Source organism: Syngnathus typhle, linkage group LG22, assembly GCF_033458585.1.
Source record: "Syngnathus typhle isolate RoL2023-S1 ecotype Sweden linkage group LG22, RoL_Styp_1.0, whole genome shotgun sequence".
NCBI lineage: Eukaryota > Metazoa > Chordata > Actinopteri > Syngnathiformes > Syngnathidae > Syngnathus > Syngnathus typhle.
Window position 1 is genome coordinate 5283496 of NC_083759.1, and position 26484 is coordinate 5309979.

General features: G+C 37.7%; 2 protein-coding genes across 2 annotated transcripts; both read left to right on the forward strand.

The window, feature by feature from the left end:
• The first annotated feature begins 3747 nt into the window (after window positions 1-3747).
• rpf2 (ribosome production factor 2 homolog) lies at window positions 3748-7451 on the forward strand. The gene is made up of 10 exons (XM_061269493.1): window positions 3748-3875; window positions 4625-4757; window positions 4942-4979; window positions 5307-5346; window positions 5430-5511; window positions 5772-5848; window positions 6028-6127; window positions 6220-6322; window positions 6393-6537; window positions 6795-7451. The coding sequence occupies exons 1-10, from the start codon at window positions 3853-3855 to the stop codon at window positions 6981-6983; spliced, it is 930 nt and encodes a 309-aa protein (XP_061125477.1). The 5' UTR covers window positions 3748-3852; the 3' UTR covers window positions 6984-7451.
• A 1561-nt stretch (window positions 7452-9012) lies between these two features.
• slc16a10 (solute carrier family 16 member 10) lies at window positions 9013-25545 on the forward strand. Its single transcript, XM_061269485.1, has 7 exons — window positions 9013-9167; window positions 9624-10205; window positions 18900-19044; window positions 20777-21200; window positions 22017-22160; window positions 22552-22780; window positions 23167-25545. The coding sequence occupies exons 2-7, from the start codon at window positions 9917-9919 to the stop codon at window positions 23382-23384; spliced, it is 1449 nt and encodes a 482-aa protein (XP_061125469.1). The 5' UTR covers window positions 9013-9167; window positions 9624-9916; the 3' UTR covers window positions 23385-25545.
• Window positions 25546-26484: the final 939 nt, after the last annotated feature.

Genomic DNA, 26484 nt, shown 5'->3' on the forward strand with positions numbered 1-26484 from the left:
TGCTGTCCTTGCTCCGCGGTCTTCGCCAAGACTGCGGTCATGTTCATCTCTGGTTTCTTCGTAGTCAGTGTAGTGTTGGGCAGCTTCTGCAAAACAAAAGAACATGTCAACCACTGAGGCACTTTACATTTATTGGTACATCTTGAATCAGTCAATAGGATTCGACTTTCGTACCTGCTGCTGTCCTTGCACCGTGGGCTTCACTGAGACTGAGGTCACGTTCATCTCTGGTTTCTTAGTGGTCAGTGTGGTGTTGGGGAGATTCTGCAAAACAAAAGAACATGTCAACCACAGAGGCAATTTTCATTTCTTGATACATCTTGAATCAGTCAAGAGGATTGGCTTTTCGCACCTGCTGCTGTCCTTGCACCTTAGGCTTCACCGAGACTGAGGTCACGTTCATCTCTGGTTTCTTAGTGGTCAGTGTAGTGTTGGGCAGCTTCTACAAAACAAAAGAACATTTCAACCACAGAAGCAATTTACATTTCTTGGTACATCTTGAATCGGTCAAGAGGATTGGCCTTTTGCACCTGCTGCTGTCCTTGCTCCGCGGTCTTCGCCAAGACTGCGGTCATGTTCATCTCTGGTTTCTTCGTAGTCAGTGCAGTGTTGGGCAGCTTCTGCAAAACAAAAGAACATGTCAACCACGGCGGCAATATACATTTCTTGATACATCTTGAATCAGTCAAGAGGATTGGCCTTTCGCACCTGCTGCTGTCCTTGCACCGCGGTCTTCGCCAAGACTGCGGTCATGTTCATCTCTGGTTTCTTCGTAGTCAGTGCAGTGTTGGGCAGCTTCTGCAAAACAAAAGAACATGTCAACCACGGCGGCAATATACATTTCTTGATACATCTTGAATCAGTCAAGAGGATTGGCCTTTCGCACCTGCTGCTGTCCTTGCACCGCGGTCTTCGCCAAGACTGCGGTCATGTTCATCTCTGGTTTCTTCGTAGTCAGTGTAGTGTTGGGCAGCTTCTGCAAAACAAAAGAACATGTCAACCACGGCGGCAATTTACATTCTTGATACATCTTGAATCAGTCAAGAGGATTGCCCTTTCGCACCTGTTGCTGTCCTTGCACCGCTGGCTTCACCGAGACTGAGGTCACATTGATCTCTGGTTTCTCGGTGGTCAGTGAAGTGTTGAGTGGCTTCTGCAAACCAAAAGCACATTTTTCATTTCTTTTTGACCAATGACCAACCTACCAACAACCATCATTCAAGTAATTTTAGGAATAGTCTTACTTTGGCTAAAAATTCTAAAAATCATTTTGAGTTTTCAACCACATAGATGGGAGTTAACACTTCTTGGTAAATCTTAAAATCAGTCATGGGTTGGCTGTTTGCACCTTTTGCTCCTTTCCTTGTACTGTGGGCTTCACCGAGACTGAGCTCACGTTCTTCAAACTGTTCCTATTGGTCAGTGCAGTGTTGATTATCTTCTGCAAAACAAAAGCTTATATCACATCTGGTTTGGGCATGAACGTTTGGACTCTTTGAACCAATCCAATTACTCATGTATGAATTTCAAATATTTTGACTGTGACTATTACTGTTCAATCAACACATATCTTGTTCCATCTTAATCACACAAGAGGATTGGTCTTTCGTACCTGCTGCTGTCCTTCCAACGTGGGCGTGACCGACCTCGAGTTCATCTCTGGTTAAGGGAGGAAGGATGGAAATGAGGAAGTGTTGGGAGAAATAATGAAATTAAATGAAAAATGGGAGAACATTCTAAAGAAAAACATACAACTTTTGGATTAATAAACAAAGGACCCTTGAGAGAATGATGGTGGTCTTGGCTGCTGGGTTTTTATTTTCAGTTTTCATTTTATTCTCACTTTAAAATACATACTTCTGAGAAAAAGTTACAATCCTGTCAACCTTTTTTTTGCCTCACTAATCTTTTTTTGGTCTGACATTTTCCAAATCTTATTTTATATGTATAACCTTTCCCTCGTTTTTGCAATCAGTAGATCTAAATAAATTTAAAAAAACTTTTAATTTATCAAAGTTTAAGTATCGTCATTTTAATTGCTTAATTTCCTTTCCCCGTGTTTATGTAATTGCAATGTATTTAATTGGCTTACGACCCAATATTTAGGTTATTCTGCCTCCTGCTGTTATATTTCAAAATTGCTTTCAGTGGCAGGGAGTATAGTTAATATTACGATTGTCGTTTTTTCAACACAATTCATTTAACAAAGTAAACTTCAGATAATAAAGGTCACGTTCATCCGAACTTTTGCTCACCATAAATCACCCATGCGGCAATCATTAGCACAATTGTGCCTGCGGCAAATCCAATGGCCTTCATCTTCAACCTTGACGATTGAAAACTGGACCGTACGCAGTTCCAACCAAACTCCTGCAGCTATCCAGACAAGAGTGAAGAGTAGACGCTCAAGAACCTACACAAGGAGAAGCCCAAGCGAGAAACTCGTCACATACTGCAAACGTCCACGCAAAGGACACCTGCTGATTCTTTTGCGCAATCATAAAGTCGCCTTTACCAGCCAAGATTTCTCTTTATTGTCTCTCATCTCTATAACATAATCTTTAATAACAAAAGACATGTTACAGTATATACGTGCAAACGTTATATACACTATTTCAAAATCATTGGACCAAAGCCTGTTGCTTTTCATAGCAAGTTTAGACATTATTTAGATTTGACAAACAAAAACTCAGATTTTAAAATTTTAGATAAACTCTCATCCCCTTGTATGATTCAGCATGAACCTTTATTATCAACTCTCATCACCTTGTATGCTGCACCATTACCTTTATTATTTCTTTATATTATTATTATCTATTATTATTATTCGTAGTAGTAATAGTATTTAATTTCCTCTTCCATTTCCTTTGTTTTGAAAACTGTTGTACTGTTTGTATTAATGGTGATGCATCGAATTGTTGGGTCAAAAATAACCCAATTATGAGTCAAAAGAGAGTGAACGCCATGTGAGTTCATTTAATCAAATTTAATTTATTTAATTTAAAATAAATAAAAATAATAATTTAATTTAAACTCTCATCCCCTTGTATGATGCAGCATTACCTTTATTATCTCTTTCTGGTATTACTATTATTATTATTATCAGTAGTAATAGTAGTAGTATTTAATTTCCTCTTTCCTTTGTTTTGAAAACTGTTGTACTGTTTGTATTAATGGTGATGCATTGAATTGTTGGGTCAGAAATAACCCAATTATGGATCAAAAAGGGAGTGAACGCCATGTGGGTTCATTTAATCCTTTTTATACAAAACTCTCATATTAATAAAACAATCATATCTCTGTTTTGTGAAAATAAACATGTTGGTTGAATTGACCCAAAAATAGCGTACTCTGAATTTGAACTTAGTGTTGAGTCATTCATGATGCATTTCAGAAAAGAACAACAAGAAAGAACCAAAGAGCATGTATCATCTTGCAACATGGGTCACAAACACATGTTTTGTAAAATGGAAATGTGTTTCAAAGTTTGCGAGAACATTTTGTGACGTCCCACCTCACGTAGGCAGGGGCGACCTGAAAGATTATGTAAAAAAAAATCTATTTTGTTTGGGATTGGAATTACAATGAATAAAGCAATTATTCTCTCGTTATTATTCTGTTCAAATTTTAGTATTTGTCATTGCATCCTTGACTTTTGATAAAAATCCCGAAATATTTGAATATCCCTGTATTGTCCAACAGTTGCCACTAGACGGCGACACTGTGTTTTAAGCACCATTTAACAACCTTGATTTCTCCACAAAATAACTCGTGTTGTCTTCCGGCTCATTTCTAACGCGTGGGTAGTCGACAACGTGAAGCTTTATCAAGAACGCAAAAAACTACACAACAATGGCACATTCCGACGGTATAATGTAAGTTTTCTGACGCAAATACAGCGTAACACTTTATTCTGTATCTGTAGTTTAATGGTGCGTGTTTGTGCACGTAAAATAAAAGTTTAAACCGAGCGGCAAAGTAAATTGCAAAATGGTCGTTTTATAGTAATATTTGTATTATAACAACAGGCAGTGTCACGGAAGTTACTTAAATGAAACGTAATTGTCGTCTATAAATGATATGTAAAGCAGTCTCACATTTCAATATTTCATTTTTGTCCAAGTAATAATGTAATTTTACGGAGATGGCAAATGGCTCCCTCGTTTCAGATATAAGAAATACCTGCACGTACAAAGTTTCATAAAATCTACTTATAGAATGTCTCTTGTAGTGAATGTCTAACTTTTAATTGAGGTGGCCTTTAAATGTGATGATGATGAATGTTTATTTCCAACATTAAAAAGAGCAGATACAAGAAAAAAGTAAAATAACAAAAATGATAATTCAACAGTACAATAGAATGACGTTCCATTATAATGTTCCCCTTTATAATAAACTCATTTGTTCGAAAAGGAATAGAAAGAACCCTAAACTTATCTGGCTCTACCCTTTGTAACTACATATGTTTATATATACACATACTTATATACATAGACTCAAATTTATGTAGATGTATTTAAGATGTATTTAAATGTCTTGGTGGTATGTAAACGTGAAGATTTTCTGCAAACATGTCAGTACTGTATGGAATTTTATAACTCTGTACTGTGGTTTTGTTCCTCAGAAAACCCAAGACCAAGCGTTCCAAGCGCTTCCTGGAGAGTAGAGCACCCAAACTGGCAGAGAAGGAAAAGAGTGCCATGATTATGAAAGGAGGGAATGCCAATCAAAATATTAGCCAGGCCCTAAAGGATATCGTAAGTCAACTGATGCTACCCAATTTAAAAGACAATGATAATCGATGAAGCAAAATGGTCAGTCATCATGTCCACCACTACTGTAAACGTTTCTAGTTTGAAAATGGTATCTTTCTAATTTTATGCAAAAGAAGGTCATTGAAATGTATGGATTCAGTCAAACCCTTTTATTTTTCTCTTCCAGTATTCCCTTAAAAAGCCCAATGCTGTTCTGTACAAAAAGTAAGTCTCTTTTTTATGATACCTCATCATATCTCCATCAACAATCCTTTTCTAAACCACATGACTTGTTGTAGTATCAAGAATGACCTGTAGGGCGGCGGTCTATTGCCACAGAGCATTCAGACTGCTGGAAAAGAAACTGAAAAAATGTATATATGCAACCCATATCACAGGAAATTGGTTGTATAATCTTTTAGAGAAACCCCAAAATATGGATTTTTGTTGACTTCAATCAGATAGGGGCCAAATGGTCCAATTTTACCTGATTATCTTCATCTGTCAACCCTACTTCATCTGCTGTGGATAAAATCTGAATTTTCTTTTCAGGAAGAACATCACAAAGCCGTTTGAGGACTCAACGTCACTGGTTGGTTAAGACGAAGCTCACGTATTGTAAACGTTTTGCACTTTATCACCTAGGAATTTACCATTTTTATTTTATTTTTTTAGGAATTTTTCTCCAAAAAGTCAGATTGCTCTCTGTTTCTGTTTGGTTCCCACAACAAGAAACGACCCAACAACCTCGTATTTGGTAAACATTTCTCACTTCTGGGTTCCTAGATTAGTATTCATTCTGTTTTGGTATTGGATGTTATCAAGATAACTTGCCTGCTGTCACCGTAATGGAAAATATTATGCATTTTCTATGATCTGTATTCATTGTAGTCTGTAAATGTGAAAATCCTACTTGCGTACAGTTCTAAAACATTTGTACTCGCTTGTACTTTACAAGATTGTCATTTGGACTGCCGTGTAAATTATTTTGCGTGTCTTCTCTGCTTTTATTTGCAGGCCGTTTATTTGACTTCCACGTGTTGGATATGATTGAACTGGGAATCGAGAAGTATGTCTCCCTGAGTGAGATTAAGGTATTTAATACGACATTACATCTGGTTTTCAGTTTACGATGGTTTTGCTTGTGGGTTTTATAAAAATCCTATTTTGGGAAGGACAGACTGTATTAAGATTACAAAATATATTTTCTGACTGAAACATAGTAGATGTTGGACATCGGATTTAACCTCCCATTTTCTTCTTGTTTTTGCAGTTGAGTAAATGTCCCGAGGGAACCAAACCAATGCTCGTGTTTGCTGGCGAGGCTTTTGATATGAACAACGAGTACAAACGTCTTAAGAGTCTGCTCATTGGTACATGGCACATCATGCTGCACAATATTAGATTTACTGGAAAATGATGCGTGTTTTGTTTATGGGGGCTGTCGTCTGCTTTTCTTCTCCAGACTTCTTCAGGGGTCCTTCAGTGTCTGCAGTGCGATTGGCAGGCTTAGAACACGTTCTGCACTTCACTGCTGTGGAGGACAAAATATTCATGCGTAGTTACAGGTGACAGCCATTTCGAAGCAAATCTTCACTCGCGGGAGTTTGTGTTGTGACAAGTCGACTGTTTTTACAGGTCTTTGTTGAAAAAGTCGGGATGCAAGACACCACGCATTGAGCTGGAGGAGATCGGCCCGTCGTTTGACTTTGTTTTAAGAAGAACACACCTTGCTTCTGATGACTTATACAAGATATCACACAAGCAGCCCAAGGCTCTAAAGGTAACTTTAATGTCTGTTTGGTTATCCCAAAGGAATCGCATACTTTTTACTGTTAATTGCCAAACAGAGCAAAATAATACAATGGAAAATTAGGAAAGTCAACATTTCTATTCTTTGTATATTAAAATTTCAAAAATCATGTGAAATCATGCACGATATGTTCAGCTACTACTTGGCCTGAATCATTTTGAGTAACTCGGAAGTCTGTTTGATATGAAGCCACGGAAATTAATTTCTTCCTCTGTGACTCTTGACAGCCCAAGAAGAAGAAGAATATTTCCCACGATGTTTTTGGCACCAAATTTGGCCGGGTGCACATGCAGAAGCAGGATCTTTCCAAGCTTCAGACGAGGAAGATGAAAGGTCTGCGGAAAAGGAAGGGGGAGGTGGTTGATGGTGGGGCAGAGGATGAAGTGTCTACCAAAGTGGCAAAAGTGCAAAGTTGAGATCTGAGACGGACAACTGGGTCATCACTCAAGTCATCACATTTGCAGAACTGTACAGTCTTCTTCATCTTGATCCTCATCATCTTTTACTGGCTCCACTACCAGGAGTCCACCTGATTTCCAGCCCAAGCGATTGTCTTGGGACAGTTCTGGAGAGTGTTCAATCAACTTGGAACTTTTTATTTGGTCCGATTATGAAACTACATGACTTGTACAAAATAAAATAGTACACCACAAACAATTTTATCGGTTTTAAAAGCGTGTGTGCTATATACATACAAATGAAAATAGGAGACATTGAATAACATCAATCACTCTTTAATGAGTCGCCTATTAAGACAAAAATGACAAATTAATTCAAAATGATGATTAAGTGAATGATGTCATAAGGCTATGTAATAATTACAGATCAGTTTTAAGTAAATGAATAAAAGAGCTACCCATTTGTATGGGTACTGAATGCATCCATTTTCTAGTTTAAGTCAAGTTTGGTCAAGTCATTTTTTTTCTCTGTGTCCTCAACAGAATTTGTATTAAGGCAAGCAAGTTCTGTGATTGTGTTAAAATGTGTGCAAGAACAACAGCAGAATACCTACGTCGAACTAAAGAGAAAAAAATGGCCGTTGTTTTCAAGCAGCCGCAAATTTTGTTAAACAGAACAGGTTTGTTCATTTATGCATAGATACTTTCATTAAAAATAATTTTCTGATATTATATGCACTAAAGTATTAAATGTAGAAGTATTTGGAAAAAGTGAGGTTTAACAAATTATTCTTATTTAAATTTAGTGCAGTGGAGTGACTAAGTAAACTATGGTAGCATGACATTCATAATCCACAAACTTGTGTAAATAAGACACAACATCAAAGTTACTCCACGAGATTTGACAGAGCAGTTTGATATAATGTGTTTTCCCACTTTTAGATGTCAATGACGTTCATGTTCGTCCTGGGCAGGAAAATCCAGAGCCTTCTCACATAAACCAGGAAGAAGGGCGAGAGGCCCCCCACACTCAAGAGGAAGACAAACCAAAGACCCTCCACAATGAGGAAGAGGAGGAGCAAGGGGTCACGGACGTTTATTAAGTCAATTAAGCTTAAAATTGCCTTTTGACTCATTTTGGAAAATAAAATACAAGTCTTCAATCAGTAGTTTGAAGTTTTAATATAAATTATATTTAGGCTCCCACAGTAACTTAATCACAACAATCTTTGAGTACACACTCAAAATGGAAATAAAATCTTTTAAATTTGTCTTAGAACTCAATTCTCACAAAACTTTTAAAAATGTATACCATACTTAAAACGGAGGTCAAATAATTTTTAAGAATACACTAGCGTATTCTTAAAAATAAACAAATAAATAAATAAATATAAATAATAATAATAAATGTCAGACGTGTACAGACTGTTAGTGAGAGCAGCAACCCCTAGGGGGCAGCAGAGAAGGCATCACGAGATACAATTTTACATAAAGAAGGCTAAACCAGAAAGAACACAAATAAAGAATGATGACTTAAAGTTTTAAGCAAGAAATGGCTATTTTTGGTCTGGTTAAGTCTAGCTCCAGACCTCGACAGAGTATATATAGAACATTTTATCTGCTAAAGAGACTAAGTGAACTAACACCACCACCACCAAAACAAACGGAAAGCATAAGAATGCAAAAGCTTGTTTCCGTCAGTGGCTCTTAATGGGATGAATTTTGCCGTTATTACAAAGAATTTGCTACATTAAAATACATAGTTTTTTTAATCCTTTGTCAACAGAGAGGAAATGAAGGTGTTACAGGAGATTAGAATGAACAGAGAAATTAATTATGCACGTTTTAATTCCCTCTCGTTGGAAATCTACATATTGTAAATTTGGTTGATGAGCAAAGGTTGTTGTGTCATTTGCAGAACATGATCCCATCTCTTTTTATGGAATTTTGCAATTGTGTTTACACACACATTTTTTTTTTTAGCAGTGGAACTCAGCACAATGTGACCATTCACTCACCACTTACTCCTGTACCTTATTTCCTGCAAGTTCAAGCAAGTGCATTCATGGTTCTAGGAACACTTATGTAGTTCCTTGGCTAAATAAAGCATTGCACTTTACTCTGACAAAAGCTTTGTGGCACAAAAGGATTCGGACCCAGAAGTAGACCTGACACGGAAGTCTTGATATACAAAAATACAAGGTAAGAACAGAGAGTAAATATTTGATGCAATTTGGGTTAGTTGTATTAAGTTCATCTTGTTTTTCCTTTTTAATTACCTCACTGGTTCTTTTATATCAAACAAATTATTTTAGGTGTATTTACCTGACATGTTTCGGCGGGTTCTTCCGCCTTCATCAAATTATTTTAGGTGTATTTACCTGACATGTTTCAGCGGGTTCTTCCGCGGCGGAAGAACCCGCCGAAACATGTCAGGTAAATACACCTAAAATAATTTGTTTGATATAAAAGAACCAGTGAAGCAATTTGGGTTACTTTTGACCCAGTAGTTTTAAGAGTGAGGATACCTTACATACTGTCATGTTTTCCCATGTACTGTGTTGTTTACTATTACTTGATAGTATTTGTCAAAGATTTTATTCAGTTAATATTTGTCAAAGGTTTGAAGGATTTGCTAAATGGAAATGACTCCATTAGGTAAAACAAGACAGATTTGGACGTCACGCGTATACGTCACCGTCCAATCAGCGGCAGGATGCCCCGAAGCTCCTCCCCGCTGTACTCTATATTTATAATATTGCCACAGCCGCTTCATGACAGTTTCAATAGATGCAGAAAATATCCTGGCCACGGCAGCAGCAGCTTCACCCACGGATGCTGCGCTCCCCCCCCCCCACACACCTGCAAGACACTTTTCATACCCCGGAGCCACATCTTGAAATCACTCTTGCTTTTTATTTAACGTCAATCCAAAAGTTGACACGCAAACAATGGCAGAAGGGACCATCGTCACCGATGGTGATGCAGCAGCCAAGGAGAAACAAGCCGAGGAGGAGCCGGAGAAGCAAGAGAACGGGGACCGCCAGGTGAGCGTCCCCGAACAAAGCACGGAGTCCACATTTGTACACCCGGAGGGCGGCTGGGGATGGCTGGTCATGCTCGCTGCCATGTGGTGCAATGGTTCGGTGTTCGGAATCCAGAATGCCTTCGGTATCCTCTTCCTCTCGCTCCTACGCGAGTTCGGCTCCGAGGACGATGAAGACCTCCGCTTCAGGACAGGTGAGCAACCACGGCAACGTGAAAATCAAAACAAATGACACGGAATAAGTGGTCGTATTTTATACTTCTAGCATGCTCTTAAATGAATTGCTTGAGTCAACGTGCTTTTGGGCTTGTTTAGTGAGTTTGAGGAACACTTAACTTGCGGTAACGTTTTGACTAACTAGTAATACATCTGGACGTTTCCTGGTGTGAAGCAGTAATTTCGTTTTTTACGGCGTGACATAAACGCTACGTGGTGACGAGGACGCACCACGGGGGCTTGCGGGCTTGATGACGCGTGACATCGTTCAAATACGCAACCGCAAACCTCTGCGAATTAAATAGTTGTCATTAAAGAAATGCATTTATATCCTCCTCGGTATTGTGAAATATTTTCTTGGCGGTTGGCTTTCTGTAGAATGTGGTTGTGTCCCGGTGTTTGTTTTAACCTCCAGGCATTATTATGTGAATATCTTTATTTGCGTGTGATTACGGTATGAGCCAATTATATTCCAGTGATATGAAAGTGTTTGAATATGTAATAAAGGTGTGTCATTGCTCAATATTTTAAGTTATGTAAAGGACATCATTTTTATTACTGTGCAAACCAAACATTGTTTTGGATGTGGATCTGGTTGGACTTAATAGTTGAGTAGTTGATTCAAACGTCGAGACAAAATGAATATGATTGATGGACTGGCTAATTCACCCGAGGGAATAGGTAACACTAAAATGCTTCGGCCATGTTCACTGTACATGAAGCCTTAAGGTTAGCATACTACCGTAATTTGTAATAGTCGAAGTTACATCCAGCATTTTTGGTAAAAGAAAATAAAGAGATCAGACAAACTCAAAGTAGGAGAAGAAAAGATCAGACCAACTAAAAGTAATTTTTCTTGCAAAATAATCAACGTGTATTGTTATTTAAAATGGCTGACCGAATGTTTTTGCAATGCAAAAAGTAAGTTCCCCAATAATAACCCTAACCCAGTTTGACACTGATAATTAGGGAAGCATATCGTTTAGCAAGATCAATACAGATACCAATACTCCTTATCGAAGCTGATATTTATCAATACTCTTATTTTTGTATGTAATTTGAAGTCATAAAAGGACGTGGCAGGATGTATCTGGCCCCCGGGCCTTGAGTTTGACACCTATGCGGTAGAAGGAGCATTACGTCATTTATTTTAGCTACTGTACTGGCTCCTCCCATTATTATTTGGAGCACACATCTGTACAAGTGCAGTTTTTGCCACTGTTGTGGGCGGTATTGTCATTTTTCTTTTTCTTCAATCTGAGCTGATTCACACATTTGCCACTACAGGGAAATTGCACACGCCAGCTCTCTTGTCATAATGATTGGTGTCTTCCCTCAAGTTTAGCTGAGACAAAGGGGGGTGTGGGAATGTGGAAAGTTGGACTAAAGCTTCACTTATGTAACTCTCCAAGAAGCCATTATATGTTATGAAGTCGCAAAGAACAGCTGGGTGACGTGTCTTAACAGAAATCCAATCCAAAGACTTTATATTTGCTTTGATAAAACGGCTATATATTTATAATCGTGCAGGCAACCATGGTATTAAATAAAAATAAAGGTTAATTTCTTATCCATTTGATCATTTTGATTAAACAACAAACTGTGAAATGTGAGGTTGGCTCTTTTAAGGAGGTTTGAGGGTACACTTGATATAGACAATTCCAAGGGTGAAAGGTTGAGTGAGGCCCGGCTGCTCTCTTGAAGATCCCGTTGAGAGCCCATATGGAACTAAAGATCATAAATCCTACCCAAGGATTTTTCATCCTCTGACATTGGTATTTCCGCCTCCCTGAGAGGACATACCTGAAATGACAGCGATAAAAGTAACTTGGAACAACTGCAATTTCTGATCATTTTAATCATTAATCTGTTGATTAAACATCTTATTTTTTACACTTTAAGAATGTTAAAATATTACTTGATATGTTGCCTATACAATTGCTAATGGTTTTATGATGACAGCAGTTAGTTTAACCCTGGAGCTGAATATATATTAAATAGAGTAACTACAATATTACATTTTATATGGTCCTCATGTTTAAGAAAATGACTAGGTTCAAATTAAACTGCACATACCACAAGCACATAGACTGTTTTGAAATAGGAACCACCCACTATACCCTTAGGACATGACCTCACCTGTTTTCCCACTATTTATCTGAAGACAGTATCTTCCTCGGCCGGAACCCTTCATTATGTTGTTGCCACATGCGCCTCTGTATAAATTATACCGTGGGGCTTAGTTTATAAATAAAATATTAATAAAAATGTCTTGTACCATGGAAACATAATGAAGCCAATTACTCTAAGTCGCAAAACTTTGAAGTGAAACTTTGAACACCCTTAATCCGCTTTTCATTGGTGGAGTCATGACCGTTAAACTGACTTCAAACCATTTGAGCATTATTAAGGATGACATGACTAGAACATTTTCACACATCAGCACAGTCGATATTTCGTTATATAAAGCTTTATAGTAGATGGAGATGTGGGGGGGGATTCATGCTGCTAATCCTCCATTCTTACTTTTGCTGTTTTTTTGTTCCTAAAATTCAAAATCCTAATCAACCAATAGCAATGGTTTACACTGGGGCGGAGTGGCTCAGCCCATAGATGCGTCAAGGGCAGTGGCCTTCGAATTTATGTTGTGGACTCTGGTTCTCCCCCCTGTGGAAATTGGTGCGCTGCCTTCGATAAATGTGCCTAACATCAGGAAAGTCAAAAGACCTTTGGACCAAAATGAGGCTCGACAGGCACGTATTGCACTGTTTAAGCAATAGTAACCCGATTCATGACAAGTACAACACGTCAAATCGTATTTGTTTTAGTATTACCTTGGCTTCGATAACGCGAGCGTAAACAAGTCACTTGAAACTGATGTGTTTTGTTGCCGAATGGGAAATCGGCACACTAATACGTTGAAAATATTATTTCAGTATCACCATCTCTGTTATGCTGCGTGTGTGTGTGAGGCAGCCAGGATGTTTTTGAAGATCACCTGATCAGCCAACAGACGGAACTTGCCTTAACAGAGACGTACAGTCCTTGGCTGGAGTTTGACCTACTTAGGCCGACAAAGTACAGTAGTTTTGTAGTTTCAGTGCTCGATTTATATTACTTGAAATATCAACCCAATCCATGTTCAAGGTGCTAAAATACCTTTTAAAATGTACTAGAAAAAGATAAGATTATTTTGGGGTTGGGGGATTTGTTATCATTGATTGACATTTATTTATTTATTTATAATTCATTTAGAATAATTGATTGAATTTGAACAGTCATTTTAAAAATAACAACTGCAAAAACTACCACCTTACTTCTGAAGTCTGTCCTGGGTTAATAAATGTGGGAAGAATGTCAGGTCAAATGCTCCCAATGAGTTTTACTTCAAGGGAGCGCTGTTTCTGAACGATTTTCTATAACCACTTTTCTAAGCTATCATTAGTCCTGATTGCATTGATGTCTTGCACGCTTTGGTGAGCTTGTTGGCGATTGTACCAACAAGTAGAAACAGTTGAATCTGGAATTAGAAGAGCATTGTTTTGAACAGAATTTCCCAGATAAAGAGTCTGTTTTGAGCCTGCAAAGATTCCAGCTTCTACACAATATTTTCTGTCTCCAAAATAATGCACTTTGTGTATATAGACAGTATAATTGTGTGTCTAAATCCATGCACGGGAGTCACACAAGCAGATGTAAACAATCATGGCGGAGCTTGGAGACAAAAGCACAATTTTGCATGTAATCTACTATTCTATGGGACACTTAACAGCTGGTCAGCTCAACCATTAAAGATTAAAAAAAAAAAAAAGTTGGATCCAATCGGGTTAATGATTGACCAAGTGCTTGCACTGTTTCTGTGAAGGCTGTTAAGCGATAAAGCACAGAGAAGGTAAACATGTTGGAGGCAGGCCGCCACTTCAGTGCTTACAGGAGGGCCATTTATTTTTCCTTCTGCACATGACACAAATCACAAGGTCACAAGCCATGAGATGGGAGGACTTTCTAGCAAATGGTGTTGAAGGTTCTGTTCTCAGGCAACTAAATTGATTGACTGTCAGACAACCAGAAAGTCAAAGGAACTTATCTCTTCTTTTTACAGGGAATCATAAACAATTCCTAAATCACTATTTCTACTAATATTTGTTTGAGCCACATACTTTTAAGATATCTCTTCTTTATACAAGGAATCATAAATGATTCCTAAATCACTATTTCTACGAATATTTGTTTGAGCCACATACTTTTAAGATATCTCTTCTTTATACAAGGAATCATAAACGATTCCTAAATCACTATTTCTACGAATATTTGTTTGAGCCACATACTTTTAAGATATATTTCAAGATTAGGTGGTTTAGTAAAGCTGTAAAGACATGACCTGACCAAATGCTGCCTCTGAAATTAAGAACAATTAAACCATGATTTTAAAAACAAATCTTCTAAAAGCAGTCAATATATAAAAAATGGGGAATTAGTTTCGAAACATTTTTTTTCATACACAAGGAAATTCTGAACAATGTCGTACTCAACTGGGGCTATATCGCGATAGATTGTTTCAGCCTTTCAGTAATAACTTTTTCCATATTTTTTTAATTGTAGTCTCTCCCTCTTCCATGATTTAAAAATCCAAATGTATCGCAGAACCGACGTATTGTTTTTAAACCAGATGCAATTCAGAGCAAGTATATTACAACACAATAAGAAGGTCTGAAACGGACTTTTTTTTTTTTGTCAAGTATTTAAGAAAGAGGGTTGCACGGGTAATCCCCCAATCATAGACGTGTACATACAAGCTAACCACCCCCACCCGTTCCCTCTGACACAGGCCACAGCATTCCCATTTAACGTTTTACATATGGACATTTGGTTTCCACCGCAGCCAAAAGAAATACAGAGCTTGCATTCGATTTGCTTTTTCAAATATTTTTCCTTACACATGTCTCCTTGTAGGTTTTCACTTCTTGCTTTGTGAGGCCAAAAAAAACCCCATACATATTGGAACTTTTGTTTTAAGCATAAGAAAACGTGTCCTCTGACTGACCCCCCGCCCCACCCCCAATCGCGTCCAATGGAACAGTCCACTATTAATGACTCTAAGAAAGGTTACCGATCTACATGGTCCATTAAATTCCAGATGTTTCTGTGAGGCCCTGATAGCTTCTTTGTGATTTTGGAGCAACTGCTTTAAATAAAACACATTGGTTATTAAGCCATAAGGAACTGCATGGTAAAAAGTTCACTTTATATTTTGTTAAATTCCTTAAGAAAGGAATCTCCGGCGTGCTTCAAATTGTGCTTGATGCAGGACATCTGGTCCGATTGGTACTTTGTTGGCAATTGCTACCGATGATTTATTACCACCTCGCCCTTTTCACTTTGTGTTTATTCCAACGTGTCTGTGTGAAACATGAAACAGACTTGGTCAAATTCCATGAAGTAGTGTCTTCATGATACAAATAGTTGGTTTACAGCAGAAGAGCTGTCGAAAAAAAAAGTCTTTCACATTCTAGCAATATGAGCCAATTAATACCCGTCCATTAGTTTTTCCATTGACGTTAGTTAATAGATACCTCAGCAGCCAGATGCTCGCGACAATTCATTCACAAAGAAAATTGGGAGATCCTTTTTTGTTTAACTGAAAGCAGCAGAATAAATATCTGCATGTTTGTTTTTGCAAAAGTTTATAGGTGTAATAGATCCACATTGACATGGCATAATATTCACTGGTCATTGTCCCTTTCCTGGAGCTAGCTGGGTGAGGTTCCAGTATTATATTACCCTGAAATGAAAGGAAATCAATGAATGGCTATTTTGGAATCTTTGCAGGAAAAACAGCATACAATAATGAGTTTCCTTAGAACTGATTGCAACCGATTCTTTTTCTATTTACAAGGTTGTCAATGGCAAATTAGAAGCCAACCAGCCTCTGGGATTTTTTGCCGATTATCTTCGAAGGATAATGTTCAATACTTTCTTACAGTTGATGTTTTTAGTTCAGTTTTTGCGGGGTGACTGAGTTCAGAGCTGAAGGGCATCCATCCAGCAATTTGATCAGTAGACCATGACTTAGCCCAACTGTCTTGTCTGTCAGGTAAGTATAGGCTCAGGGTTAATGGTGGATGTCATTTGGATGGAGGGAATCCTCTTCAATTCCTTTTTTGTCCCAAGGGTAAAACCAGAAGAAACAATAAAAGCAATTTCCTGTTGTCTTTCTTGGAAATTTGATATTTATTACATTACATAGCTTAAAGAAGGATATTTCCACGTGAAATGTTTATGCCATTCATTTTAACCTGACTCGACTGCTGCAAAACCAAACAAAGGCAGTGAGGAAAAATGGTCACAATAAAATGTAGGTCATGCATGCACAGAGTTTGTGCAGATATAAGCTGATGGATTTGTCTGCATTTATTAAATATATCCAGCCATTATTTTTGATGTCTTGTACAAAGACACTGCACCTATGGAAACTAATCCTTTAAAATACATAACTTCATATCCAGGACTGACTCTTCACCGTCTTTATACTGCAGACTTTCTTAACGGGGTTATTTGAAAGTATGGCCAATTGCATTTATGGTCTCGGGAAAACTTTGTACAACTTTGGTCAGATTTTTGTTTGGAGTTTCCACTGTTGTTTTAAGTCAGAGGTGTTAAACTCATTTTTGTTGCAGGCCACATCGTCATTATGGTTTCCCTCATGGGCCCAATAATGACATATTATCGCATATACATAATAAAATCCAGTAAAAAAAAGTTCAACAAATTTTTCTAATTCACTTTGAAAGTGTGGCTTTAACAAAAGATCATCGCAATATCTCACTATTATTAAGAGGACAGAAAATTTTAACTGGAAACATTGTGTTGACACTCATAATTTGGTTTTGCGGGCCACATAGAATGATGCGGCGGGCCGGATCTGGCCCCCGGGCCTTGACTTTGACACCTGTGTTTTAAATTATGAATTCAAATCAATGGCAAACAAAAAACAATTTAACTATCAAAAATTGTACAGTTAAATAGTAAATGTACTTTATTTTTAACAGCGTAGAAGCTAGCCATCTTGAAGTTAGCCAGCCAGCGATTAAGCTTTTTTTTTTAAATGTGTTTGACCACAGCAGTAAATGTGTGTCCAATTATTATTTTTATTTTTTTAATTTGTAACATTCAGGTTCAAATGAATATAGATTCCACCTTTCAATTCAGCCTAGTCTCTAATAAGATTGTGTTAACTGCTTCATCCAGTAATAACACAGTAACCTGACACACTGCTCTCCTGTTACTCAAGTAAAATTTCAGACAGGCCAACACATTCTTACTATAGCTACTCCTTTTTTTTTTTTTCTCACAGGTTTCCCCTGACCTAGCCTCAGAATTGAGAAAACATTTTTTTTTTTTACATGTCACTTCTTTTTGTATTTGCCTGTCACTAGCTGACACATTTGAACATCTCTGCTGTTGTATGGTACACAATTACATAAAATCAGTAGCCATTAGAAAATGCTGCAGGAAAACCAAATGACTGTTCTTGTGCATGTTTATGTCGATTATTTATTTATTTAACACGTCGTTACTTGTTTCTCCCTTCTCCGTATTATTGTTGTCAATTAAAAGGCATTCCCTTATAAAGTAATAACCAGACGATTTTTGCGTGAGTCAACTCTTGCACACGACAGCAGTATTTTATGCAAAAAATGTGCTGACCAAGCATTAAAAAGGAGAAGTGAGTCCTTCCTTCCTTTCTGTGTACTTATGGTCACAGATTTAAGTGCTAATGATGTTTGCTTACAAGACACATGGCAAATAACTGTTTTTCTGATAAAACTATTTGAGGAATTTGTTTTCTTGGAAAATCCATGTAACTAACAAGTATTCTGGTGTTAACAGATTGCTCCCCCTCTTTACAACACCTCCGGTGCAACATTTCACTCTTGTATGCAAGTGAAAATTAGAGTGTGAATGTGAAAATTATTTACCTTCTGTCTGACCAGACACTATAAATGATGACATCCTGGCTGGTAAAATTTATATTCCCAAAGTCTTAAGTCAACACAACAGCAGATTGTATAAATTGAATAAAAATATTACAAAGTTGTAACCACTCCCTTTTTTCCAAAATATTTTAAGAACATTAAATATGTGAAAATTTAAAAAAAATCTTATTTTCTGTTAAGATACTTGCGCTTTGTACAAGACTTTAATATATATAAAAAAAAAAAAACTATTAGCTTTGTACAAGACTTAAATTAAAACAAAAAAACTATTAGTTTCCAACTGGTCGCATGGAGACCAGGATGTCCGGTCTGTGACAGAGCATCTGTCTATCTTGACCTCCTCTACCTGAGGTTATGCTATTTTGGGTAATAGATAAGTTTGCTTTGTTACACACTTAGTCACTCCAAATGTATACTGTGAGGTTGCATGGTATCTTCGTTGCATCTGTCTACTTTAGAATCAGGCCTTCGTCTTTCCCTTATCACAACTTCCTGTCGTTAAAAGTGTCTTCCTGTTTGCTCCGTTGACAATTTGACAAATCTCCTTTAATGTTTTTAAACACAACGTGCCGTATGAATGCTTTACAATCAAGACATGGTTCATACACTTGATGTGAAAGAATGTGTTTTACCAAATTTTGTCAATACCAACATTTCTCTTTCTCTGTTCTGCAGCGTGGGTTGGCTCCCTCTCCATGGGGATGATCTTCTTCTGCTCTCCAATCGTAAGCGTCTTCACAGATATTCTTGGATGCAGAGTTACTGCCATCGGTGGAGCAGCAGTCGGCTTGGTCGGTCTCCTGGCCAGCTCTTTTGTCACGTAAGCAAAATCAAAACTTAATATAACATTTTTATGGTGTTGCTGATCTGCTGATCTGGTGACATCTAACTCAGGGATGTCAAACTCAGTTTCATTGCGGACCAATTTGTAGTTGCGGGAGGCCCTTTAGGACAGTGACATCAAATAAATGTTTAATCTTAAAATATAAACACAGCAAATAGATGGATTACCAGTTTTGAAAGCAGAAATGACATTTTCTTCAAATGTTGTTCAAATTACTGTAAAAAGAGTAACAAAAAAGTCTTGCAAAAATTCTACAGTATTATTTATCACACATAGCATTAGTAACATAATCACTTATCAAAAGAGAGTTAGCGTTAATAGTGTTTAATTTTCAATTTAATTTGCCATCTTCAATATTAACATGCCTCCTGGACGCTTCCATGGTGAGGTGTTCCGAGCAGGTATTGGGTCAACTTCTCTTTTCGCTGTTTCCCGTTAGGGGGGGGGGGGGGGGGGTAGAGTTCTGTCCAAAATCCTGGAATAGATTGTGTTTGCACAGTGTAAAATATTGATTTAATTCATGTGTGCAATCACGTGATCCTCTCTAGGAGGAACATATGGTTGCGTGATTTCCCCGCGTAGGAGAAGCAACGTCTGTAGCACTCTGTTGTTAATCATATCTTGGAATCTCATACTTATGTTGACACGAGTAAACACTCACACCAGCATGTTGAAATGTCTGATCCTCAGAAAGCAGCCTCTCCACCGCCTGCAATTCTTCAAACTTGTTAAGTGTCATAAATAAATAATTCAACACCAAACTGCTTATCAAGTGACTGTTGAAGCATGTATAATAAATGATGTGAGGATTTACCATTGCCTTGTGTATCTGAAAGTGCAAGGTGCAAAATTTCCTCGGTCATATAACCTTGAGATCTGTTGACTCAGTCAGAACTTTGGAACCACCCGTGGGTGCCAATTTTTAGTATTTCATGATTCAAACATCGGAGAGATAAAAATCTGTGGAAGGAGCTTCAACGTGTTTACAATATGCTACGGTATTTTCCGGACTATAAACCGCACCTAAAAACCTAAATTTTCTCAAAAGCTGACAGTGCGCCTTATATATGGACCAAATTCCTAAATTTTAATTGGCCCGAAGCATTGTGTCATGAAATAATCATAAGTGGCCCGCTTAAGACTATGACTCATGAATCAAAAAGACTACGGATCATTATTTTGTAATTATAAAGTAATTTGTTGCGTCTGAATTTGAAATATAAAAGATAAAATGGAGAATGATTTGATTTGGATTCAAAATCTGACATGATGCATTAATGGTGCGCCTTATAGTCCGGTTCGCCTTATATAAGGACAACGTTTTAAAATGGGCCATTCATTGACGGTGCGCCTTATAGTCCGGAAAATACGGTACATGTTTGTCACCTCATGCACTTGCTTAACTGTGTAACGGTGTGAATGTGCAAAGTCAATAGTTTCATGAATCCAAGTTCACGTGAGGTCACATTCTGCTGGAATCTGTTCAGTACCAGAACACGTGTGTAGTTGAGACAGCAGATTAATTAACGGGTGTGGTTACATGCAAAACATAACTTTTATCTGCGTAGCAAAAAATGTGAAACAAGCTGATAACAAATGTGCCCATTTGTGTGACGTTAAAAAAAAAAACAATCTTAACCTTCAAGCATTTTTCATTGCCTTTCTGTTTGCAAAAAAAAAAAAGTCTTATCTTTTCATTCCCTTGCAGGTCTTTAGGCCCAATGTACTTCACCTATGGGATTGTGTTTTCCTGCGGCTGCTCCTTTGCCTACCAGCCCAGCCTGGTCATCTTGGGCCACTATTTTAAGAAGCGCCTTGGCTTGGTGAACGGCATTGTGACTGCTGGCAGCAGCGTTTTCACCATCACCCTTCCCTTCCTGCTATCTGGCCTGCTGGATAAAGTGGGCTTGCAGAACACCATGCGCTTCCTTTGCATCTTCATGTTCGTGCTCATGTTGGCCGGCTTCACCTATAGGCCTCTGCTGCCTCGCAAACCCAGTAGTGCACGTGGTGGTTGTCCACCTCTGAGCCAGATCTTCAACGTCAACATTTGGAAATCCGTGGGATATCGCATATGGGCTTTCGGTATCCCGGCGGCACTTTATGGCTACTTTGTGCCTTACGTTCATCTGGTAAGCTTATTATCGCCACACGTTTAGCATTTAGCGCTTGCTATTCTGGTGTTCTCATTTTAATATACCAGCAGTTTGAAAGCATGGATTTATTTCCATATTTCATTTTTAAAAACCCATGCTGGGAGAGGGAGAGAGAAAGTGTTAGCTTGCTTGACCCTGTTGTCGCACAAAATGTTCTGTAACAATATGGGAACCAAAGAACGTATCTTCCTGGGAGCGCTGCTGTTTTGGTCCTCCATCATCCCGTCCTAAGGTTCCTAGTCGGTGTTTTTCTCTTCTCCAATGTCTGCTACTCAGGCTGGGGTCTGACTGGGGCAAGGCTGCAACCTCAGCTTGTCACAAAAAAAACAACGGGCCTCAGTGGCGTGACAGTGCAGGGGAAAATAAAGGGAGGATGAAACGTGTGTCAGATAACATATTGTTCTGCTTCCCAGGAAAAGTGCGACATCAGAACCTCAAACAGTGAAATGTTATCCAGTAATTTGACATAAGAGCTTGAAAATTGCTACACTAGCTTCTCGAATAGTCTCCATGGCGATCACCTGCTTTTGTTGTTTGAAGTAGTAATGGATCAGCCTGCTGGGACTGAAATACTGTCTGTGGTTTGTCTGTGCAACCTTAGAATCAGACCTGGAAGTCTTTAACAGTAATATTAATTTGTTTTTCTGTTTGTCGGTATTGGCAATCAATAATTGTAACTGAGTGCCACATTTTGGATCATGTTGTAATGGTCCATTTTCTCATTAATATGTGATGCGCCAAATAGTGGAAAAATCAATATTGAAAAAATTGTTCTTGATTTCTGTTCCACAGATGAAGCATGTGGAGGAGCGCTTTGGGGTGGATTCCAATAAAGAAATTCTGCTCATGTGCATCGGCATCACATCTGGTTTTGGGCGACTCATTTTCGGCAGGGTTGCTGACTACGTTCATGGGGTCAACAAAGTCTACCTGCAGGTATGTTTGCAGCCCCAACACACAAATTCATCTTGATTCATCTCGCAGCATTTGAGCGAGAGATACTTCAATATATACATATAGGGGATATTTTTTACACTTGGAGCTCTTTATTTATAATTTATTTTTAATTTTTAATTTTTAATTTTTAATTTTTAATTTTTAATTTTTAATTTTTAATTTTTAATTTTTAATTTTTAATTTTTAATTTTTAATTTTTAATTTTTAATTTATTTTCATTTTTCATTTTGAAACGTGTGAATTGAGACCAAAGAACTCTACAAAAAATATTTAAAAATATATATATATATATTTTATAAAGAAAAAAAAACATAAAATAAATCAAGGTAAAAAATAATGATGGACAATTCCAACATCTCCATCCTCCCAGGTGACTTCCTTCTTCGTTATCGGCCTGATGTCTATGATGATCCCGCTTTGCAACATCTTCGGAGGGCTGATCGCCGTGTGTCTGCTTATGGGGATGTTTGACGGCTGCTTCATCTGCATCATGGCTCCCATCGCCTTTGAGCTGGTCGGACCTGAGGATGTGTCCCAAGCCATCGGTTTTCTCCTGGGTCTCATGTCCGTGCCCATGACTGTGGGACCCCCAATCGCAGGTAAAGGAGAACAGGACTGCAGATCTTTTTGTATGATAACACGTTAATTATTTTTGTACAGCATTAAATCATCCACTATGGAAATAAAGCATTAGTTGTAGTTTTATTATCAATAGATGGGTGGATGGATAAATATCATTTCAGACAAGTAGCTGATTTGCGCCCACTAGTGTTCAGTTTGGCACATTACATACCTTGATTTTATTTCAATAAGGCAAACATGACTAATTTACTCTGTACAAAACCAAACTTTTTACATTTTCGTTCCATGATAGCATTTTATTTATATTGGACTAAATCGGGACTGATTATTTTGGGGCACTTGAATACAGTTGCTTTATTAATCGGCGATGTCACAAAATTGTGCCCCTCTCTTTGTCTCGTAGGCTTCCTCAGGGATAGATTGGGAAACTACGATTTGGCCTTTTACCTGGCAGGCATCCCCCCGCTCATTGGAGGGGCTATGCTATGTCTGATCCCATGGGTGGAGGCCAGGAGCAAGAGAGCAAAAGAAGAAGCGCTCAAGGACGTCAACCAAAAGATGTTAGAACACGAGAAGCCTCAGGAGGATGCACAAATCAAAGCTGGGGAGTCGATCCTCTAATCGCTGCACGGTGACGCAAAAAAAGGGTCTGACTAAGACAGTTTGTGCGTGATTAGTAAAGATCCTAAAGAGTGCCTTCAATAGCAGGTCTTGCAAATGCCAAAGTGAGGAAACAGAGGTTGAAGTACTTTAATTGAACATGAATGTAATCACGAGGAACTATGCAAAGAAATTTGAAGTCTTTTAAAATATGGAAAAGTGCTTTTATTCTGAAGGGAAACTGAAAGGAGGCTGCCGTCCCCCTTTTTTTTTTTTTTTACTCGTTCATGACGGATGACACTCAAAAGGGAAATCCCTTTATCTGTGTTCGGGCAGTAACGTGAAAGTGCATTTTGGATTTTATGATAAAAAAGCAGTGAGTTTCCTAATTTTTTTTAAATTCGTAAACTGAATTAGTGGTCCGTGTATCGCCATTACATCAACATCTTCCTAACAAGCAACATTTAAATTGTCTGGAGTGTAACAACACAATAAAAAAAGATTAGTTTAATCAGATCGGAACAAGGTCCATTTTCCAAACAACAGGTGAATGACCTCATAAAAGGACCTATATGGGGCAAGAAAATAAACAGAATGTGTGTTTGAATAATCATTCACTTAAGGCCACATGTGGCTAAGAGGTGCACAAATGAAAATTCTCCCAGCCAGTGAAACATCATTGCATTTGAAAATTAGGATTTCCGTTCAAATATGTAACATCCCTTTTTTTTTTTTACTGCAGTCTGGAAAGTTTGGAAACATTGACTTGAAAATTCCGCTCGCCAGACTAATTCTGCTTTCGGGGAAGGTGGGAATGTAAACAACAAAGATGGCTGCTTTGTTGTTCTTGTTTCTCACGACGCATTTTGACAAATCAGGCACTTCTAAAAGGATTTCGATATGAATTGGAAAATTTGGCTCTTAGTGACGCAAAAGTCAGATTACGTCAAATGAGTTTACGAAATGTCCGTTGGATTCGTGTTTTATTTATTTCCGTTTCTTTTTTGCAAAATGTCATGCCGTAATTGTCATTTGCTTATTTACCAGAGACCATTTATGCTTTAAAAAGTGAACATTCTCAATCGTAATGACGACCACATGTAATTACCAATCAAACAATCATGTTGTTGTTGTATTTTGCTTCACAGAACTGTGACACACATTACCTCAGATGTGGAAAAAGTAACTGACGTGTCCGTCCATACATCAGAGGCTTTGTTCATGTTTCAATGTTTGCATGACATGCTGAGTCTTGGAAATGAATCCAACTAAATGTCTCAAATCTTTTACATCTGTGGTGTTGATATACAGTATAATGAACGTTGGCCTATCATACCATTTCATCCTCATAGTTGCCTCTTTTTTCTGATCAGTCATTTCCTCAGTGCACATGACTATCAGACATCTTGCTAAACTGTCCGCCATCGCTTTGCCTTGCTATGTCAATATGCAGCATCTTAATTTTCCCATATCCTCATGGTATGGGATTTATTCCACCCGAAGAGACAATAAGTGCAGAATGTATATATTTTGCTTTTCTCTGCAGTAATTACTTACACATACAGTGCCTTATAAAAATGCCTTATCTTTTTATGTAACATGTTTTTCTTTTTTTCAAGTGTCATGTTTATTTCTGCTCCATGTTTGAAAGCATTTCTGATTATCTTATAGCATTTATTTTTATTATTCTTTATAATTGTACTTTAAACTATTCACTATTATCAGTGCATTTGTGCATGTTGGCCTTTCTGCAAGTAGAGATTGTTGTTCTGTATAAAGACAGCTATTTCCGTTCTTTGTATGTAGTCCAACTTGTAAAATGTTCAACGTTGACATTTTATTGTTTGCTGTGCTGGGTTTTAAAATTGCCATTGCCGTGGGATAATGGTACAATGAAAGGGATTTTGTGAAAACTGCCATATCAGTGAACAGTCCCAAAAAAAAAATCACTATGTACATACCATGTTTGTTCAGTTGTTGCTTTCCCTATCCTACAGATAAAAAAAAAAAAGACTGCTGTGGGCAATTTGACGGCAGGAATATGTGAGTCCATATCAAGAGAACCGATTAGGTATGTGTGATTTTTTTTTTGTCATTTTCACATGGATGCAGTATTATTTTGATCCCTTGATACTCTGCCACAAATAAATATTTAACAAATAAATATATAATTGACCTTGAATGCAAATACTATAAGATATTCTTACATTTTAACACAAAAAGTAATCATTTAGCTTATCCATCACACCAATATTGCTCATGCACTCATAATACAAGAAGAAACAACCCAAAGTAAAAATCAACATTTGGAATGGTGAAGGATTAAGAGTCGATGTGCTTTTCAGATATGATTTGAATGAATGGAGCCATTGATTGCAGTATGCAATCAAATCAAACCTTAACTGTCTGACAATTGATGACTGATTGGCCTTTTGCTTGACTGTGAGTACACAAAAACAAAGTCACTACAAAGAAAAGGAAATTATATCGTACATTAAGCTCAGAAAAATACTTTGTACTTAGATTTGTTCCAGCTTGATAATGTGCCTTTTGCATGACTGAGAATACATGAAAGCAAAGGCACTACAAAGAAAATGAATCGTAAAATAAGCTCAGCAAAATGTTGCTTTGTTCCAACTTGATAATGTTCTGAAGATGTGTGAATTTTATTTCATGAATCCCTGAATGTGGTTGGTGTGATACACACATGGCCAGCCTTCGCTGGTCGCCTCATTAAAAAAAAAAAAAAAAAGTCTGACTACGCCCCTGACGTCTCATACAAGGAAAGAATTTTTATTTGACAAACTGTTGATTAACTCAGAATTCTGTGTACAGAACGGTAAGAGGTTGTCGCATTCTTCCAAACACTAGAGGTCGCTAATTTCCTTAAAATGCCTAATAAGTACCAACCACATCAAAACGGGAAAAAAAATGACGAGGTCCCACTGTGATAAATAATGCATGCTGCGAAATATCAATCCAACCTGGCGCTACTGCTCGTTATATTTCTTGACAAATACATAAGAAAAATCATTTAAAACTTGATCACTATCGTGAAAGTTGTTTAGAAACCTTAACCCGTCTCCCCGACGTAAGCCCGAAATTTACGAGGGCAGTACGA

Excerpts from the sequence above, each read along its gene's own strand:
- rpf2 (XM_061269493.1), top strand. The coding sequence starts at position 3,853 with ATGGCACATTCCGACGGTATAAT. Across the intron at positions 5,512-5,771 it reads ACCCAACAACCTCGTATTTG|GCCGTTTATTTGACTTCCAC; the intron begins GTAAACATTTCT and ends TTTTATTTGCAG. Across the intron at positions 5,849-6,027 it reads TCTCCCTGAGTGAGATTAAG|TTGAGTAAATGTCCCGAGGG; the intron begins GTATTTAATACG and ends TTGTTTTTGCAG.
- slc16a10 (XM_061269485.1), top strand. The coding sequence starts at position 9,917 with ATGGCAGAAGGGACCATCGTCACCGATGGTGATGCAGCAGCCAAGGAG. Across the intron at positions 10,206-18,899 it reads AGACCTCCGCTTCAGGACAG|CGTGGGTTGGCTCCCTCTCC; the intron begins GTGAGCAACCAC and ends TCTGTTCTGCAG. Across the intron at positions 21,201-22,016 it reads TTGTGCCTTACGTTCATCTG|ATGAAGCATGTGGAGGAGCG; the intron begins GTAAGCTTATTA and ends TCTGTTCCACAG.